Raw genomic sequence first — 19,761 nt, 5'->3', positions numbered from 1 at the left:
ACACAGTCAGTAAGACAAATTGACAACCCACAGAATGGGAAAAGATCTTCACCAACCCCACATCTGACAGAGGGCTGACTTCCAAAATATACAATGAACTCAAGAAGCTAGCCACCAAAACACCAAACAATGAAATTAAAAAGTGGGGTGCAGAACTAAATAGGAATTCTCAACAGAGGAATCTGAAATGGCTGAAAGACACTTAAGAAAGTGTTCAACATCCTTGGTCATCAGAGAAATGCAACTCAAAACAACTCTGAGATACCATCTTACACCAGCCAGAATGGCTAAGATCAAAAAAAAAAAACAATGACAATCTATGCTGGAGAGGATATGAAGAAAAAGGAACACTCCTCCATTGCTGGTGGGAGTGCAAACTTGTAAGATGACTTTGGAAATCAGTATTTCGGTTGCTCAGAAAAATGGGAATCAGTCTACCTCAAGATCCAGCAATTCCTCTCTTGGGCATTTACCCAAATAATGCATGTTCATACAACAAGGACATATGTTCAACCATGTTCATAGCAGCATTGTTTGTAATAGCCAGAACCTGGAAGCAACCTAGATGCCCCTCAACTGAAGAATGGATAGAGAAAATGTGGTACATTTATACAATGGAGTACTACTCAGCAGAAAAAAGCAATGGAATCTTGAAATTCCCAGGCAAATGGATGGAACTAGAAGAAACCATCCTGAGTGAGGTAACCCAGTCACAAAAAGACAAACATGGTATGTACTCACTCATATATGAATTTTAGACATAGAGCAAAGGATTACCAGCCTATAATCCTCTTCACCAAAGAAACTAGGAGACAAGAAGGACTCTAAGGGGAAAATGCATGGACCCCTGAGAATGGGAAGGGGCGGGAACTCCTGAGCTAATTGGGAGCATGAGGGTAGGGGAGAGGGAGCTGCCAGATTGAGAGGAGGAGAAGAGGAGGGGTGAGGAGGAAATGGAGGAGCAGAAATGTTGAGTCAGGTGAAGAGTAGAGGAGAGAGAGCAGGATGAGAGATACCATATCAGAGGGAGTCATTATAGGTCCGAGGAGAGATCTGGCACTAGAGAGATTTCCAGAGACCTACAAGGATGACACGAACTGACAATCTAGGCAATGGTGGAAAGGATAACCTAAATGCCCTTCCCCTATGATGAGACTGATGGCTACTTTTTATGCCATCCTAGAGCCCTCATCCAGCGGCTGATGGAAGCAGAGGCACACACCCACAGATATACACTGAACTGAACTCTGGAACCTAGTTGCAGAGAGGGAGGAATGAAGATCAAAGGGGTCGGTACCAGGCTGGTGAAACCCACAGAAACAGCTGGCCTGAACAAGGGGGAGCACATCGACCCCAGACTGCTGTCCAGGAGGCCAGCATGGGACTGATCCAGACCCCTGAACATGGATGTCAATGAGGAGGCCTCTGCACTCTAGGGGGCCCGTGGTAGTGGATTAGTATTTTTCTCTAGTGTAAGAAGGGACTTTGAGAGCCCATCCCACATCTCGGCCTAGACACATGGGGGAGGGCCTATGCCCGGCCCAATATGATATGGTGGACTTTGGGGAGCCCCAGTCGAGGGCCCTACCCAGCCTGGGGAGTGGAGAGGGAGGAGGGATTGACATGTGAAGCAAGCTTGTTCCTAATTTGAACTAATAAAAAAATTACAAAAAAAAAAAAACATTCCTTTACATGTGACTACAGATAACCTTTTCCATAGTGGAAAATGTCATTCAGGGCATCCTGGATCCTTCTCCATGGGCAGTGGTCACTTGTGTTTGCTCAGAACAAACTCTCTCTTACTCCCATTGGGACAAGAGCCTCCAGACTGACTAAGCAGCTGCTCAGAAAACAGCCGGCAGAAAGAACCTGAGCATTAGGGTCCCGGCAGGAGGTAAAATGAATTGCTCTAAGAGGTATGTGGTAATTGGGATGAGAAACGTCCCCTATGGATGCACACATTTGAACGTATTGAGAGTATTCTTTGGGGAACTTATGGAACCTTTGGAAGGAGAGCCTTGCTAGACAAAGTTCGTCCTTGGGGCCAGGCTTTGGGTTTTTGTAGCCTCACCCTACTTTATGCTCTCTCTGCTTCCTGTGCATGATCCTGCTTCCACTCCTTTCCCACCGTCAAGGACATCCAGCCCTCCGGAACCATAAACCAAAATAAATTATCTCTTCTACATTGCTCTTGGCCATAGTATTTCCTCACAACAACACCAAACAAGACAGCAAATTCCTATCACGACAGCCCTTCATTCACTTGGAGACTAACCCATCCCATAAGAGGGGCGGGGTGGAACTGAGCAATGCTAGAAATAACTCCTGTGCCCCATGGTCCCTTCCAACATAAAAATTATAGGGCAATGACTCTGGATTGGGGTTGGAGGGGATTCTTGGGAGCCCTGCTATGGTCTGGTGAGCTGATCAGCTGATGTCAATATGGTTTGCAGCCGCTCGTGTTCTGGGAGACAAGCTGTATGTGGTTAAGTAAACTCATTACGAAGCAGCAATGGGCAGAGGGAAGAGGCCACTTGGGTTCTTCAATCTTCCAGTCCTGAGCCAGTTTCTGTGGCTTTTCTGGGACTTCCTAGGGCTATTTGGAGTCAGTGGGCATGCAGAGACCCAAACAGCCTTGAGGTCAGGCAAAATTTCCAAGGACTGGCTCCCTGAATGTCTTAAGTGTACCCTCTCAGGGTGAATGGAACCCATCAAGCTGACTGTGCTCCCTACCTGTCCTGTGTACCAGGCTCCAGGTAAGCATGCATATCGTCTGCCTCTCCTGGGATCATTGCGCCTTGGTCTCAGAGACCATCAAGACAGGGAACAGACCAAGCTTCCTGCCTTGATCTGCTAATGACAATGGATGTACCTTGTGCAGAAGACCAGCATGGGCATATCTGCAAGTCAAGCCTTGAGCTCGTGCATGCCTTGAGCCCAGAAATTCGGAGCTGTTAGGAAGGATGCTAGGCTTCCTACAGTCTACTACTGAAGTCCAAGTATTTCCAGACTGTCTTCACAATCTTCAAGGCTGGGAGATCACATGGGTAGGCCCATACCAACTGTTCTTCATCCCCTCCCTCACCTCAGTAAACAAGCCTCGGGGGCCTGAATCTTCTGGGTTAGCATGTCATCCGAGTGTGCAGTGGGACAGGGGTCCAGGAAGGGCAATGTTCAGCATGCTGTTGTGCATATGTGGTTTCAGGCAAGCCTGTTTCTCTCTTTGGACATCAGATTCCGCTTTCTCTAAAAGAGTGAGAAACTAGACTGGCCTTTTTCCCACCTTGACTGTAAATCAGATTGTCTGAGTAGTGGCAAGACCCAGGAACCTGGGAACACAAAGATTCCTAGGCCTCATCCCAAAGCTAAGGAATCTGAACCTCCAGGGAGGACAAAATAAAGAAGCCTGGGCAGATCCTAATTCCCAACCTCAGCTCCAGCCAGGGAGCTGCAGGAGTCCTCTTTCTGAGTGCCCTCACCCCCTCCATCAGGGGCCCTCTGAGCGCCCTCACCCCCTCCATCAGGAGCCCTCTGTGTGCCCTTACCCCCTCTATCAGGGAGACCCTTAGGATTCATTGCTCCAAGTCATACCCCAACTCTTCCCAACTTCTCAGGCTCCTTGGGCCACAGCTGGAGTAAGCTTGCATCACCCCTTTCTCCAAAGAGCTGTGGAGGCTGAATCGCTGGTCAGTGAGCAGTTTATTACCCATCAACCTGTCCAGCCTGCCCAGATCACAGCCTGCACAGCCTGGATACCATCTTCATCCCAGTCAGTTCTGGCATCCAGCCTGTCTCCACCCTCGTGCCCTACCCTCCACATTCTCACTCCCTTTCAAGGCAGCACCAGGCCTGGGGGCCACACCTTCACTGGGAGAGGAGACAGGAAGATAGAAGCTGGGCAAAGAGAAACTAGAGTTGGCCCCAAGCTTCTGGAGCCAGCACCCCAGTGGAGAGGGCAAGGAGGCAGGGCTTCGGGGACCACTACATGTGGTTCAGGCAGGAGGCTCTTCTCCAGGACGTGCAGGGAAGCCACTCAGGTCTCGGCCAATGATCTCACTCACTGTAAAGGAGGGGCAGTTGAAAGATAGGGCTAAGGCAGATCTTTTCCTCTTCAGAGACCGCCCCCCTTCAATTCCAGGCAGGCCTCCAGCTAGGACACATCTGGATTCCTCTTTTGTCAGGCCTCAGTTTCCTCCGAGTCTCCTAACATCTGCTCCTAACTAAATTTTGTCCAGCTCCATCCATGTGGGTCCCCAGCCCAGTATCATAGCATTCTCCTGCCAGCTTGGCCTATGCCAGTGGCAGCAGGTCAGACATAGATGTCATCAGTTGGACAAAGAAGACATAAAACAGGAAAGTTTTCTTCGCCGAAGCAGACTACAGTCACCAGGGAAAGATAAGGCAAGGGGAAAATACTCAACTAAGCTTTCCACAAGCCACTGTCCCTCCCTGAAACGCAATGCTTGAATCTACCAATCAGAGAACTAGATGGAATGGCCTTGAAATACTTGTAGGGCCGAAATTTATAATTAGGGTAGAGGGCAGAGACAGAAAAACAACAACAAAAAGCTGGAAGATACTCCATGTGCCCTTCAGAATTTAGGTGCTGAATTCAGGTGACCACACACACACTTGATCTTGAGACTTCTGACTGCCCTGGAACACTATGGATGCCCAGACTCTGAGCAGCCCAGCTCCAGCCCTCGCCTACACACAAATCAATCTCTTGCACTCACTCACACTCACAGCCCCCAGTCCCACACCCACCTTCCTCCAGGGTGATACCCTGGATAGGTACATTGTCTCTGAAGCCGCTGCTGTAGCCACCCCTGGATTTCTCCTGCTCCGAAGCCCCCTCCCCAGGGGTATAGCCTGGCCCCACCTCATTGTAGCCCTCAGCAGGTAGGGGGTGGACAGCATTCTGCGGATTGAAGGGGTCTTCGAGTGGTGGGGAGGAAGGTAATGGAGGCCTAAAGGGGGCCTGAGGGGAGAATGGAAGCCCCAGGGCAAAAGAGGAGCCCTGTCCTCCATATGGATCACCAGGAAAGGGGCGGGGCAGGAAAGAGACCGGAGGTGGACGGGCACAACCTGTGGTACCTCCAGTCTCAGGGAACATCCGCAGGCCTGGTCTATAGGATGGTGGGGGCCCCGTCTGGGGGTACAGAGTGGGTGTGCTATAACCAAAGCTTTCTGACAGATAAGGAGTTTCGTAAGCAGGGTCTTCATGGGGATAGGAGGGGTAAGGGGGTCTGGGTGGTGAGAAGTCCATGTCAGTGCCAAAGGGGGAACCCGATGTGGAAGGGAAGCCCCGGAGAGATGAGTCTGGTAGGGGCTCCTCCTTGAAGATCACTGGGAAGATGAGGAGGCAGGAGGCTGGTGAGGTTCCGGCAGATCCACAGTACACACCTTCCAACCTCCTTCCCTTCGGAGGGTTCATCCGCCCCTTATCCCCTCACATCGGGGTCCCCCTCTGCCCCCACCACAGGCAGCCTTAGAGCGCACCAGGTAGGAACTTGAAACTTTGGGTAGGACTGCGCTTCCTCCGCCCGTTGGAGACGTAAAAGTAGACCTGGACTGGCCGGGATACCCGCTTGTTGCTGTACTCAGGGATGGTCAGAGTCAGTGTCACCTAGTGAAAACAGAGGATGAGACACTAGGGTCACCTAGTGAGAACAGGGGATCAGACACAAGTCCTTGAATATCTTACATCAGCCCAACCCTTCCATGGACCCAACCAACCCTTATCTGCTAGTTCTACAGCTGAAGAGCAAAGGTGAAGCTCTCTACTACAGCAACTAGACCTCCAAGCCAGAAAAGGCTACTCTGGAATCCAAACACATAAATAAGGGGCCCTCTTTTTTTCTTTTTCTTTTCTTTTCTTTTTTTTTTTTTTCTCTGTTTTTCAAGGCAGGATTTCTCTGTATCACCTTGGCTGTCCTAGAACTCATTTTGTAGACCAGGCTGGCCTGGAACTCAAAGATCTGGCTGTCTCTGCCTCTGGAGTGCTGGGATAAAAGGCGCCTGGCACCACTGCCCAGGCAAAGACCTTGTTTATTTGTTTTGGAGACAGGGTCTGTCTGTGTAGATCTGGCTGTCCTGGATCCCCCCTCTCTCTCTCTCTCTCTCTCTCTCTCTCTCTCTCTCTCTCTCTCTCTCTCTCTCTCTCTCTCTCTCTCTCTCTCTCTCTCTCTCTCTCTCTCGGCCAGAATGGCCTGGAACTCCAGAGGTCCTCCTGCCTCTAGGGGAGCCCTCTTGAGACCTTCCTTACTTCCTCCGCCCCTCGCCCCACACCAGGCTGGGTGGTGCCCAGGGTCTCTCCTACCTCGCTGCTCCGTAGCGGGTTCACCACAGCCTCCTCCTCCCACTGGAGCTTTCCATCTATACAGGAGAAAAGGAGCTCCAACCCAGCTCTAGGCCACCCACAGCCCCAGTCCCCACCCGCTCCCTCCTGCTGGAGTCAACACCAGATTAAAAAGATCCTCAGCAGGTCTGGCACAGACTACACCAAATGTTTACCCAATGAAAAGGACAGGTTTTTAAACTACCCCCAAGGACCTAGACAGAGTTAGTGTTAGCCCTGGAGCCCTCCCCACTATTGACTCAAACATCCCCTCCCATGATACCAGCAAGACGGACAGTGGGGTAGGAACGGAAGGGAGGCACTAAGACCAAGGTTAATGATGTGGACCCCGGGGTGATACATGTGGATCTCGGGGCTGGGCTATCAGCGAGAAGGGTCAAAGGAAGGAGAAGCCCAGGTTGGTGGTTGGAACCACCCCCACAGCTCCGTGTTGGAGCACCCCAGAGGCTCTCATAATCCAGCTGTGCTTTTCTCTCACAACTCAAGACAGGTCTAGGAGTGTCTACTACGGTTGTGAGTCTCACTTCACATACTTTTTTCCCCGGGGGTAAACCGTCTCAAAGCAATGTCCTCTTTAATAAGCAGGATGTGTATTTCCTGTATTTGCTCACTATCCTTGCTGTTTCAGATTGTGGTCACATCCATGAGAAACTGGTTGTACACAATGAGACTGAGGCTCAAGGTGGTGGTTTTGTGACAGTGTCAAAGTGTCACCTGCTGGTTGCAAGCTCTACTCCCCTCCTCTCCTCAGTGGGTACTCACCAGGGCCCCTCTCGATGAATACCACCTTAGAGTCTGGCAGGAAGTTGGAACCAGTCAGCACTAGTTCCTCCCCTCCTCTCACAGAGCAGGCACTGGGGCTGTAGGCCTCCACCTGGGGCAGCTCCTGGGCTGAACGCTGGGCTGCAAAGTATTAAGCCTGGCTGGACTGGGTGCAGAAGGGACAGCCCTATCCAGCACTAAAGCTCCAGGGGAGCCCTCTTTCCAGGGGCAAATTCAAGATAACCAACAGCAGCCTTGAAACCGCACAGACTGTGTAGGGACCACTCCCGAGGCAGAGACAGAGCAGATAGGTACAGGTTCATCTGGACCATCCCTGAGACAGTCTGTAGCAGGGGCAAACTAAAATACCACCTTCACCTCTCCCTCTTATAGGAGGAGGAGAGCTGAGTCCTCTATAGGGCTACCCACGACACACAGGACACAGGGCACTATGTAGAGGAAATGGGTGACAGACAGACAAAATAGGGGCAAGACAGAGAGAACTGGCCGGGGCCTATTTGCTCACAGCACTCGATGGGCACGGATGCTGCCTGCACAGAGACGACCTTCCCGCCGCCCTGAGGCACGTGTACACGGAACACCAGCCTCACACGTGTGTTTTTGCGCCCGATGTCTGTCTCACCCTTCCGGAGCTCAATGTCTGAATTCCGAAGCTTCAGGATTCCAGCACAGTCAATGCTGAAGGTAAAGATCAATCAGTAAGCTTTATGAAACAAAGCTGTCCAGAGGGGACACCCCTACCCTCAGTCCAAGGCCATAAGACTGCCTAAGGGTGCTCAGAGGGACTTTTAATCTAGAGATGACCTCCACAGTTAAGATCCCCAGCCTCAAAATATACTTTCTTAGACATGAAGGCCAGAATGCAGGTGGGGATGCGGTTTAGGGGCAGATCACTTGACTAGCATATATAAAGTTCTAGGTTGGGGCTGGAGAGGTGGCTCAGCGCTGAAAAGCACTGACTGCTCTTCTAGAAGACCCAGGTTCAATTCCCAGCACCCACATGGCAGCTCACAACTGTCTGTAACTCTAAGATCGGACTTACACAGACATACATACAGGCAAAATACCAATGCAAATAAAATAAAATAAATTATAAATAAATTATAAAAAAAATAAAGCCCTAGATTGAATGCTCAGGACTTTAGGAAGGAGGAGGAGGTTGAGTTGAGGATATAGCTCAATAATACAAAACTGTTGCAGAATATCTATCTGTACACTGTGTGAAGATGTGTTGCTGTGATTGGTGCAACAAAAGGCTGGATGGCCAATAGCTAGGCAGGAGAGACAGGCGGGACTTCCAGGCAGAAGAGAGGAAGAGGAGGAATTGAGGCAGGTAAAAAAGCACTAGGAGACATGGATAGAAAACAGGAGATTTGGGGCTGGAGAGATGGCTCACAACCATCCGTTATAAGATCTGGTGCCCTCTTCTGGTGTGCAGATTTACACGGAAGCAGAATGTTGTATACATAATAAAAATAAATAAAATCTTTTAAAAAAAGAAAACAAGAGATTCAAGATGGAAGAGAGGTAATGCCACATAATAGAATATAGATTAGTATAAATGGGTTAAGTTATAAGAGCTAGTTAGGAACAAGCCTAAGTGACAGGCTGAGCTTTCATAATTAATAAGAAGTCTCCAGGTCATTATTTGCAGGCTGGTGATCCAAAGGTAGTCTGGCAAGACAGCTTGCTATATGTGATACCCAACGTGGGTCCTCATAAGGCCTGAGAAAGCAAAGAGAGAGAGAGAGGGAGAGAGAGAGAGAGAGAGAGAGAGAGAGAGAGAGAGAGAGAGGGAGAGAGAGAGAGAGAGAAGGAAAAGGAAAGAAGAAAAAAAGAAAAGTTCTGAACAAGCAGCTCCACTCTCATTGATCCTAAGGGGGCAGAGCCAGTATCCAGGCCATGTGCTAGAGGAACCTCAAAGCAGAGATCCTCGCCACTGCTTAGCAGTTTAGCAGTTTAAGGTTTGGCTTGTACATCACAGAATGCTGCGGGTGCTTAGTAAAGTCAGGTCCAGGCCAAAAAAAAATCCTCTGAACAGGTTACAGTATGCATAAAAATATGCTTAGATGCTGAAGAAAAAAGGAAAATTAATATAGACAGTCATAAAAATAGTTTTAAAATGATAAAGTCTTTTCTTTCTTTTCTTTTTTTTTTTGTTTTTTGTTTTGTTTTGTTTTGTTTTTTCGAGACAGAGTTTCTCTGTGGCTTTGGAGCCTATCCTGGAACCAGCTCTTGTAGACCAGGCTGGTCTCGAACTCACAGAGATCCACCTGCCTCTGCCTCCCGGGTTCTGGGATTAAAGGGGTGTGCCACCACCGCCCGACAAAAATAATAGTCTTTAAAGAGAGAATGAAGTAATATAAAAAGAAAAAAAATCACATAAAGACGGGAAATACACAGGGTGTCTGAATCCTGTACAGTGCTTTATTGTCTTTGAATTTTTTAAATGGTATAAACAAAACAACAATTCTGCTGAGAGACATTAGATTATAGAAACTGATAAATTAAACCAACCTATATATTTTAAGAATGCCTTAACTTCAAAATGGAAGTCAGAAAATACATTGTGTTGGGGAAGAGGTTATGCCTTTGTTTTCACAGGAAGTAAAAAGGTATGATACTCTTCAAAATTAATAAAGATCAGATATGATTGGGGGAGACCTCCTGAAAACCCTGGCTACAGACATAAATAAGAAATCAAGGAAGACTACAAGACAAGTGGCATATATGCTGATCCTTCTACTATGGGAACAGCTCTGAGACTGGATGAGACATGATAAATCTGGCTACAGAGACTCATGACTTATTATTACATGCCATCCTTTTATATGGCATGAATAGAGGTTTGATTACATGGACTTATAAAGTTGACAGACAACCTTTACCTGCTCAAACATAGAACAAAAATTCACCTTTAGCCAGCTTTTGCATACCACAATTCCATACTTGTGTTAATACAGATAGATAGATAGATAGATAGATAGATAGATAGATATGTTGCCTTTAAAAGTTGGTATGTTTTCAGAAAAAAAGCAACAGACAACAATAAAGACAAGTAGCCCAGGTGATCCTGCCACTCAGAATGCCTCTGTTGCAGTTTCTTCAAAATTCTGCATTCATAACAACTTTAAAGCTGCTAGCTGAGATGGTCCAGCATCACAGACTATCCAGCTAAGACTTCAGATAAGCTCTACACTTTCCCATCGCACAGAGACTAAACAAAAAATAATACATCTAGCTCTCCTAGAACTTAACCATTATCACAATTTTCTCAGGGTCCCCCAAAGATGCTATTGTCCCAGACAACAGGAAGCAGTCTAAAGAACATGATGCCAACATTCCCAAGAGGTGAGGTTGATGGGTTTTGGCCATTCAGTGGATTATGGATGTTTAACATCATTTAGGCGAGGGGTGTGTGTGGTTACAAGTTGTTGTTGGTCATGGTCAGGAAAAAAGCTGAACAAAGGAGATTAGATTCTGGTATCTCTTTCTGAAAAGAGGGGATATGTTATAGAAATAATGGGATAAAAGGGTGGATTATTGAGTCTACTTTTGAACCATCACTGGTCTCAATTATTTTACATTGGTATGGATTTTTTTATATTGATACAAATTTAAGGTTATTTTTCTTATACTTATATATGCTTCTTGCTGGAAGCCTTTATCATTTATTACAGAAGTAGCAATTAATATTCTAAATATCAACTCCAGAATATTTGTTATTACAAATTTGGCTATATATAGAATATATACTGCTTTGTATTCTCAAACATGCCCCAGGGAAAGAAATTCCTTTTCACTGGGCCATCAGTGGTAAGAGCTGCAGCCTCTGGATCTCCACATTACATAGCCTTTGTTTTTTCCCTTTGATATAACACTGAGAAGTCCGCTTTAATTAGTTAACAGCACACGTGGCAAGTCACATCTCCCCTGAGACTTAGGTTTGCCAGGACATTTTGCAAGTAATGTCCAGGGGGAGAGACACGAGGCACCTGCTTTTCTCAAGATCCTACCTGCCTTCCTGGCTCTGAGAGACATGCATGCCCTATTGTCAGAGAGTTCTTAAATGTGCCGGTGGGATAGAAAGAACTTTTGGAGACTTTTTGGAAGGAATCTCGAGAGAATTTTTAAGGAGGACTTTTGAAAGAGAACTTTAAGAGAGAACTTATAGTGGGAAAATTATTAGTGAGAACTTTTAAGGGGAAATCTTTAAAAGAGCTAAAAGAGCTATTGAGAGAGAACCTTTGGGAAGAACACTTTTTGAAGAATAAATAGCCATCTCTATCTGCCTGCTATAAGCCTCCTCCCTGAACCCCTGATAGTTTCTACTCTTTTTTTTTTTCTGAACTTCAGCATGAACCTCAAAATCTGTTTCTGGGTTATAACTTTTGGTGCTATAGACTATTGCTTGATTCTTTTTTTATTTTTTATATATTTGAATTACAAACAAGATTGAATTGTACCTATGCAGCTCCTTTAAAAATATAAAGTTTTAGTCCTTGAAAGCTAGTTAAGATAATAAAGAAAGACATATTAGACTATAACAAACTTGTAGTCATATTGGGTATGCTTTCAAGGTTAAGCAGACACATTTTAGATATATAGGTAGTCTTCAAACACTTCAGAGAGCTAGAGAATATGGAGTTTAAGATGTTCATAACATAAAGCTTTGGATGACAGTGAGACACGTCTGCTCCTGGCAGCACCAATTTACTTTAAAAAAAGGATGATGGGCATCAAAGAACCTCCATATGGAGTTTGCTTTCAATGTGGCAAAGCTAGCCATTTGGACAAGAAATGCCCTTGCCTCAACCACCAACAGAATACTGTCCAAATTGGGCAAGCAGGACACAAATGAAAGCGACTGCTAAACTTTGCCAAGACAAGGTAGGAAAGTCCTTCAAAATTCTTGCTTCTTACCGGGTGTTGGTGGCACACGCCTTTAATCCCAGCACTCGGGTGGCAGAGGCTGGCAGATCTCTGTGAGTTCAAGGCCAGCCTGGTCTCCAGAGCAAGTGCCAGGACAGGCTCCAAAGTTACACAGAGAAACCCTGTCTCGAAAAAAACAAAACAAAAACAAAAACAAAATTCCTGCTTCACAGAAAAGTCTGTCAGATATTCTAGGCCTGTAGGCTGGAGATAGATGCCCCCAACGATGCAGAGGGACCTTGGATGACTGTCCAGGCAGCCAGCTATCTCTGTCATTTCTATAGTTTTGGAAGTTGTTTGCTCTACACTTCCTGTTTACTCAGGTAATATATTCTTCTCTGGTCTTAGATGGGGTTGACGACTACATAGTTATGGCTACAGTTTTCCATTTTACCAAATTCAGAAAAGAAAGTTACATAAGAGATGTAAAGTTTAAAAAAAAGAGAGAGAGATGTAAAGTTTATAAGGTTGAGAAACATAAAAGCTTAAGTTGTTTATCTAAGAAGATGTTTTAAGATCTAAAAAGATATTTGTTAGGATGGTAATACATGTTATGATAGAAAGTGGTTTAGGTATAAAACTTTGGACTCACTAAGATAGGGTAGATATTTTCTCCGAATTTGCCAAATACAAATGGACTGGACATTATGAATATATTTCTTACTTGATAATTGTTCTTACTCTATATAGTTTACTATGTCAGAATTAAAATCTTTCCTTTTTATTTAGACAAAAAGAGGGAAGTGCTGCAGAAATATTTGTACAGTGTGTGGAGATATGTTGCTGTGATTGATGCAATAAAAGCTGAACAGCCAATAGCTAAGCAGGAGAAATAGGTGGGATTTCCAGGCAGAGAGAAAGGAAGAGGAGGAGGAATCAAGGTGCCAGGAAACAGAGAGAGGAAGCAGGAGGTGCAAGAGGTAACACCACATGATAGAATGTAGATTCATATAGATGGGTTAATTTAAGTTATAAACGCTACTTAGGAACCAGCCTAAGCTATAGCCTGAGCAGTCTGTGTTGTTTTTGGGGAGCTGGTGGAGGGACAGAGAAAGACTTGCTACACAAAACACTTCCCTAGAAGGAAACTGACTTGGAGTGATAATGTCTAGCTCTTGGGGCGGGGGGCAAAGTGGGCCTCTCTGATCCTAAACCCTGCAGACTAAGGGAAAGCTGGCTGGGGACTTACTTGGCAGCCATGTTGTTCTCTGGGAGCAAGGTCATCTCCAATACTTTGGTACCACTGACTACAGCTTCATAGCTGGCCGTAGCCACCATCTTGCCAGTAATACGGTGCACCTGGTAGAAGGCATGCGGCCGCAGGCTCCTTTCATCTGCAGTGCCAATGAACATCTGTAGAGTCAGTGGCTTCTCACTGTAGCCTAGGAGCTGACAGAGGGAGACAGAGGCCACCTAGTTGAAAGCCCCAGTGTCATTTGCCCTTCATCCATCCTTGGATTTTCTGTCCAAGGATGGGAATGGTGAAAGATAAAGAATATCCTATAAGGGATTCCCTGTGGGAAACTGGGCATCGGTTGTAGAGAAAATGTGGCTTGAAGTTCACAGTGTTATTCTTGGAAGGCCCAAACTGGGCTGGGCAAAGGAGGAAGAGCTTCCAAGAAAGACTAGCCCAACTCAATATAGAGAAAACCTAACTCCCAGTGACCTTTGGCCTCAGCTGAAACCCTCCCCCACATCTGGCAAGTCACCATTTTCCAAAGTAGACATGAGGCTGCTGTCCCACGGGATAAGCTGGGGAGGGTGGGGTGCAGGAGAAAGAAGAGTAGAAAGTGTATCCGGGTCCTTGCTGTGTATCCTTCCTTTCCCAGTTCCAGCCCCTCCCCTAGGCTGCCTGCAGGGTCACAGCTGAGACAGAGTGTGGGAAAGGGCAGTGCCACAATTCTGTGCACAGCTGAGGCCCATTTGCAGGAATCTGGGATGGGAGAAGAGAAAGAAAGCCGGCCCTGCCTTCTGTCCCTTACCTTGACCACAGGGTGACCTCCGGGAGCAGCTTTGACCGCTCCTCGGCTGCCCTCGGTCTCGTAGTGGGCTCGGTGGTGTGCTCTAGGCTGCACCTCAATCCTCAGCTCCAGCTGCTCATACTGGCTGGGCAAAGGCCAGTCCAGGGGAGGTAGGGCAGAGGTCCTGGGTAGAAGAGGAGATCATCTGGAACCTCAGACCCATCAGGATCACACTAGGTTTGTGAGGGAGGAGGCAGTGTGGGTATGGGAGAAATAAGAAACCTCAGCAAAAGTAAATTCCAAAAGCTCAGAAACAGGAAGTGATGGGGAAGATGGGGGTGGCAATGGCCCCAGACTCCCTTCTCCCAAGTTCTGGACAAAGGGGTTGCAGGTTTTACTAAGAACAGAGGAACCCAGAGGCCGTATTTGTCCTCTGACCTAGGAGGGCAGGTACAGCACAGAAGCGCCACTTTAGACCAGAAAAAGGATCAGACAAATAAAGCGACTGAAGGCAACAGTCTACAGTAGAACCTAGGGCTGGCTACTCTGCTACCAGGCCAGCTCCCTCCCAATAGTTAGGGATAAGTAGGAAAAGTTGCAAGAGCTAAGGGCTGCTCTTCTAGAACTGAGCTTACAGATACTCTCCTAGTAAATCTCAGCTGGTAACTTCCTGCCTCTCCTGCCCAGATAGTTGGCCATCTTTTAATTGCCATAACTAATGTAAAAGGTGATACCAGTGTCTAATGAATAAAGGCCTAGGAGGATGCTCAGCCATTACAGTGTCCAGTACAGCCCTGCACTACAAATTGCCCAACTCAAAACAGTAGTCAACCAAGGCTGAGAAATGTTGACTATGGAATCCCAGAAGGTCCATCTTCCTTCTAGAAACTTTTCAATCTGACAGCTCAAGGTTTAGGACTATTGAAATGAGCAGGATTCTTTGAGAGAACAGAAGGGTTAGAAATGCAAGTTTCAATATAAATTCTTAGACTTGCAAATACATGTAACTTTATTCATACTTGAAGTGTTGCTCCTAAGCCATGGACCTAGAAATTAAGAGTTAGTGTGGGGCTTCTTGCAATGGAATATAGGGCTCTTCTGTCTGTTTTGTCCAAACAGCCAGAGACTAAGATCAACCTGCCGGTGCCAGAGCTGATCAGGAGGTGTGAGGAAACCCTAAAGGAACTCCATTTTACCTAACTCCTCCTCTTAGAATACTGAGGAGATCTTTTCTAATAGGTCCAATGAAGCAGCCATCTACAGCTCAGCCCATTGTCAGTTTGCTGGCTTTTTTTTTTTTTAAACTAAATTGCCTTCAAAGTAAGTAGGTGCCTGGGGCCCTGTTGCAGAAGCTCTTATGAGACATGGAGAACACCTAGAACTAGGACCTGTCTTTAATCCCATCCTTTGACCTTCTTGCTCCCTGCCTAGGATGGGTTAAAGAACACAGGGGTGCCAGATCTGGCCCTCACCTGAAGATGGGGCTGTGTCCCCCAATCCGGGCCTTGGACCAAGCAAGAGGAGAAGGTACTGCTAGATAGTCCATACCAGTCACCTCTTTCCGCAGACCCCCTGGAGCAGCCACAGCCTCCTCTGTTCCGGAGGGCAGCTTCCCATTGCACGAGGCAGGCTCCTCAGACCGAGGCAGGGCCACCGCCTGCTCGTTAGAAGTCCTCCGGGTTTTCTGAGGGATGCTCTCGTTTGTTGGAGCTCCCGCATAGTCAAAAGGGCCTGGAGAACTAGGGTCCCTGACCAGAGGCAATGGGGGTGGCGGGGGTGGCTCTGGACCCTCTTCCCCAAGGCTGCCCCGGCGGGACAGAGCTGGGGAGGCCGAAGATGGGGTTCCTGAACTGGAATAGCGCCTCTTGCCACAGGGTGAAGCAGGCCGAGGGGAGGCAGGGATGGGCCCAGGAGCGCTGAGGAGTAGCCAGCTATCCTCTGGCGCTCGGCCTCCTGAGCTTGGACCGTATAGGCTCCACGGATCCTCCGGGGTCCATGGTCTAGGAGAAGCCCGGGGCGAAGGCAATGGAGAGCTCAAGCCAAAGCGGGAGGCTGCTTCATTAAGTTCAGACTCCACCTCATCGCATGCTGCATACAGGGCGGCCTCGTCTGAGGCATCGGAGAAGAAGCTCCACGAAGACAGGCTGCTGCTGCCAGGGCTCGGGCTGAAGAAGGCACCTCCGCCCTGGCCTCCGGCCTCTCGGTAGCCCCCGTAGCCTTCTGGTGGGGGATAATCTCTAGGAGAGCTGTCCCCCCAGGTTTCAGGCGTGTCCTCTAGCGAGGTCGGTGGGTCAGGCGTGGGAGAGATGGAGGTGATCCGGATGCTGGGACATTCAAGAACACGACCGCCCCCAGAACCCCCCGCACTCCCTCCTGGCCCCCCCAGCCTCACCGACCGAGCTGGCTGGCTCTCCCAGGTGCCAGGTGAAGGGGCGGGACGGGGTGGTGGTGAGTGCATGCCTGGCCGAGGGGGTGGGGGTCGGGGAATACCAATAGGGGCAGCACCATAAGGAAGGGGTTCCCCCAGAACCAAACGACAGCATGAAGGGGCATCCTCTGAGTCCAGCTCTGTCAGAAAGGGCAGGAGGGGAGAGGGAGAGAGAGAGAGAGAAAAAGAGAGAGAGAGAGAGACGCTGGTAAGATGTCTAGGTTCCTCGGATAGTCAACTCCCAAAGCCTGATGTGCTCAGCTAGAGGGTCTGCTAGTCTCAGGACAAAAGTAAAGTTGAACATCAGAAGACGAACACGAGATACAGGCATGACAGAACCCCATATTCTAAATCCCTGGTCCTGGGACCTAGGGTACCAGAGAAGGCGGGACTTAAGGTGAGGACAGTGGGCTGAAGAGTGCTAGAGAAGGGCCTGGAGGTGTGTTTGCCCAGGCTCTGGGCTGGGCCGGGGGCGACTCACACATGAACCCAATTAGTAACGGTTCCCAAACCCCCAAATGGTGCTGGCAGAAACCCCAGTTACCATCGCAACGGTGGCCTGGGGGTGGGAAGGATGGGGGCATGTCTGTGGTGACGAGAGGAGGTGGCTCCTCCCTCGCCCCCCCAAAAGGGGGCGGGGGTGCCGTCGAAGGGTGATGCGTGCGGGGCCCAGCCAACGCTGGGGGGGGGGGAGCGGGCAGCGCGGATTCCGTGCGAGCGGTGGCCGCCGCCCCCGGCTCGATCCCCGCCATCTGCCTCTCATTGCGGCTAGACAGGGGGAGGGGAGGAGGAGGGGTAGCCCCTGCGCTGCCCGAAAGAGCCCCCAGCCCCAGGCGTCACGTCTGCAGAACGAGGCCTAAGTCCGAAAGCCTCAAACTTCACAGCCAACCCTCCCCTTTCCAAGCCGGCGCCCCGGGCTCTTGGGGACCGTGGTTCCCTTCCGCCCCCCATCTCAAAGACAGTCGGCCTAGCCGGGAGGCGGCGCGTAGCCAACAACACCCCCACTCCCACCCCACTCACGACCTAAAAAGGAAAAAGTGGTGTCATGGCCCCCTGCCTCACTTCCTCAGCCCCGGTAGTCCCTCAGCTCCCCTCAACCCCGGACCCAGCTCAACCCCCACCCCAGGCTCGCTGCCTCCAAAGTGTCCTGACTCAGATGGGCCCAGCCCTTCAGTCACTGGCCAAAAGACCCTTTCCAAGCCGCACACTAACCTTCCCCAGGGCCCCCCGCGCCCAGCGGGGGAGCCTCCTTTTCCTCCCCGAACACCAGCTTAAATTCCAGCTCTTCATCCTCGCAGCTTGCAGCCCCCATGGATCCGGCCGGAGCCCCCAGGTCCTGCCTGGGTGGGAGGGGGAGGCTCTGGACGCTGCTGTAGCTTCACGCGCGGGTGGCTCCCTCCCTCCCTTCCTCTGGGACGCCCCCTCTTCTGTCGCTGCCGCCTCCCTCCGGACGCCCCCTCGTTATTATAGAAACTTTTCCAAACTTTTTTCCCCCAAACTTCTTCAAAGCGGCCCCCCCCAGCCTGTCCCTGATTGGCTACCCGGGATGCTCCGGCCCCTCCTCCAGGGATGAGATGGGAAAACCACGCGCCCCTAGTCCTCCCCCACTCTCCCTCCCTCAATCATCTCTCCAGTCCCACCCCCTCCAAAAGGGAAGAAAAAACTGAATTGGAAAGTGTTCCCTTCAAACGTTATAGGACCCTAGTGGTACCTATTGGTTCGCAGTTGTGACAATCACTTCTCGCTGGGATCCCAGACTTCAGCCTCTTTAGTCTCAGCTGGGGGCGGGGATCCGAGTCTCCTTAAAGAGCCATATTCTGGGCCCCCGGTGCAGCGGGCCCACGGTACATCCTTCCTTAAGATCTGAAGAGTAGTGTAGCTAGCATCTCCCAAGAAAGGCCGGGCTTCTGCGCTTCCCATTCTAGTCTGAGTAGGAGAGAGTTCTGGGATTGAGAGAGGCTCTGAGCTGTTCTGGAGAGGAGGCCGTTCTTTCCTCCACCCTCGCTGAGACCACTCCACCTGGGCCTTCAGGGAGCTTTTGCACTCCTTACCCATCGCCTCCACCGGCCACTCCTCCCATCCCCTGAAGATGAAGAACTTTTAGATGCTCGGAAAGCCTCTCAGACCCTTCTAACCCCAGGAGCCTTTGAAGGCCCACAGCCCCTTCTGGGCGTATATCCAGGCCGGGCTTTGCCGATACCCTTGTCCTAGCCACCTAGATAGGCCATTAATTAGCCTCCACGGAGGAAGTCGGCTCCCTCCGCCCAGGAGCAGCAGACTAGAATGGCTCTCTGATCCAAGGGCATCCCTCCTCCATGCTCTCCTAAATTCCTGGCCAGGTTTAGAAGGGGCTCCGAAGATGAAAACTTAGGCCCCAAAGGGTGGACACCTGTCACCTGGGCAGGGGAGGAAGACCTGGACTGGAGTTTCTAGGAAGGGCCAGCAGAGAGAGTCCCAGTTGGAAGAAAAGAAAGTGGGACCGGAGACTCTTGATTCGGACTGCAGGTGCTGCGGGGCAGGGAGCAGTCACCGCTCTCCACGCAGGCTAACCAATTGCTTCAAACTTCCCTAACCGGATCTCTAGTCTCTAAATCCCTCAGGCTCCGGGCCGCGCCCCCAGTAGCAGCCCCAGGCCAGCACCTACAGGGTTAAGCGGCGGCCTCGGGTCAGACGTTTACAAACACTCGGGAGCCGGGCGGGGACCGCGCCCATTACTCTAATGAGAAACAGGCTCTGCGGGGCAGAGGGAAGGGGGGCTGGCCCGACGGGCCCCAGATCCTTGGCGGCGGAGGCGGCGCCCCTCCTCCTCTCAGTCCTCCCCCGAGCCCAGCCTGGGGACCCCCCCCCAGCCCCGGGGGACCCAATGACGTGCGCGCGCTGTCCCGGCTGCAAGCCCAGGGCGAGGCGGGAGGGGCGGGGAGGAGAGGCTTGGCGGGCGGGCGGGAGGGGGAGCGGGCGAGCGGGAGGGAGGGAAGAATGTTCCGAGGCCGAGCAGGGAGACGGCCTGGTTTGATTCCCCCCGCCCCCCCCCCACTTCCCCTTCGGTTCTTCTCAGGTTACATTCCCGTCCTGCTTCACCTCGGAGCTGGAGAAACCCACGGGCAAGGAGCACGTCTACTCTCCTGCACCTCAGAGGAGGGTGGGCGGAGGTGGGGAGCCGCGGACGACAGACCCGGAAATCAGTCCGGGCCCTGCTCCCCCATACCCCCCGCTCAGCCGCACAAGCAGACGCGCACATTCTTTTCAAATGTCATATTTCCTTTGATCCTGGGCAGTGTTTCTCCATGTGTCTGGCT

At 50.0% G+C, this 19,761-nt stretch overlaps 1 protein-coding gene across 1 annotated transcript; it reads right to left on the bottom strand.

Annotated features, from left to right (window-relative positions):
• Positions 1–3,680: 3,680 nt before the first annotated feature.
• Nfatc4 (nuclear factor of activated T cells 4) lies at positions 3,681–19,279 on the bottom strand. Its single transcript, XM_027390526.2, has 12 exons — positions 18,862–19,279; positions 18,177–18,391; positions 17,678–17,805; positions 15,510–16,605; positions 14,059–14,221; positions 13,266–13,465; positions 7,650–7,822; positions 7,124–7,264; positions 6,323–6,378; positions 5,503–5,629; positions 4,768–5,349; positions 3,681–4,060 (listed from the first exon to the last, which is right to left on the bottom strand). The coding sequence occupies exons 3-12, from the start codon at positions 17,775–17,777 to the stop codon at positions 3,993–3,995; spliced, it is 2,706 nt and encodes a 901-aa protein (XP_027246327.1). The 5' UTR covers positions 17,778–17,805; positions 18,177–18,391; positions 18,862–19,279; the 3' UTR covers positions 3,681–3,992.
• Positions 19,280–19,761: the final 482 nt, after the last annotated feature.

This window comes from Cricetulus griseus (assembly GCF_003668045.3).
Source record: "Cricetulus griseus strain 17A/GY chromosome 1 unlocalized genomic scaffold, alternate assembly CriGri-PICRH-1.0 chr1_1, whole genome shotgun sequence".
NCBI lineage: Eukaryota > Metazoa > Chordata > Mammalia > Rodentia > Cricetidae > Cricetulus > Cricetulus griseus.
This window is presented reverse-complemented; position numbering and strand designations above follow the sequence as displayed.

What these genes read in the sequence shown, in the direction of transcription:
- Nfatc4 (XM_027390526.2), bottom strand. Translation starts at nt 17,777, where the DNA reads ATGGGGGCTGCAAGCTGCGAGGATGAAGAGCTGGAATTTAAGCTGGTG. An exon ending in GGACACAGCCCCATCTTCAG is followed by an intron (nt 14,222 to 15,509) that starts GTGAGGGCCAGA and finishes TCTTCTACCCAG; the next exon opens with GACCTCTGCCCTACCTCCCC. An exon ending in ATCCGTGCCCATCGAGTGCT is followed by an intron (nt 7,265 to 7,649) that starts GTGAGCAAATAG and finishes AATACTTTGCAG; the next exon opens with CCCAGCGTTCAGCCCAGGAG.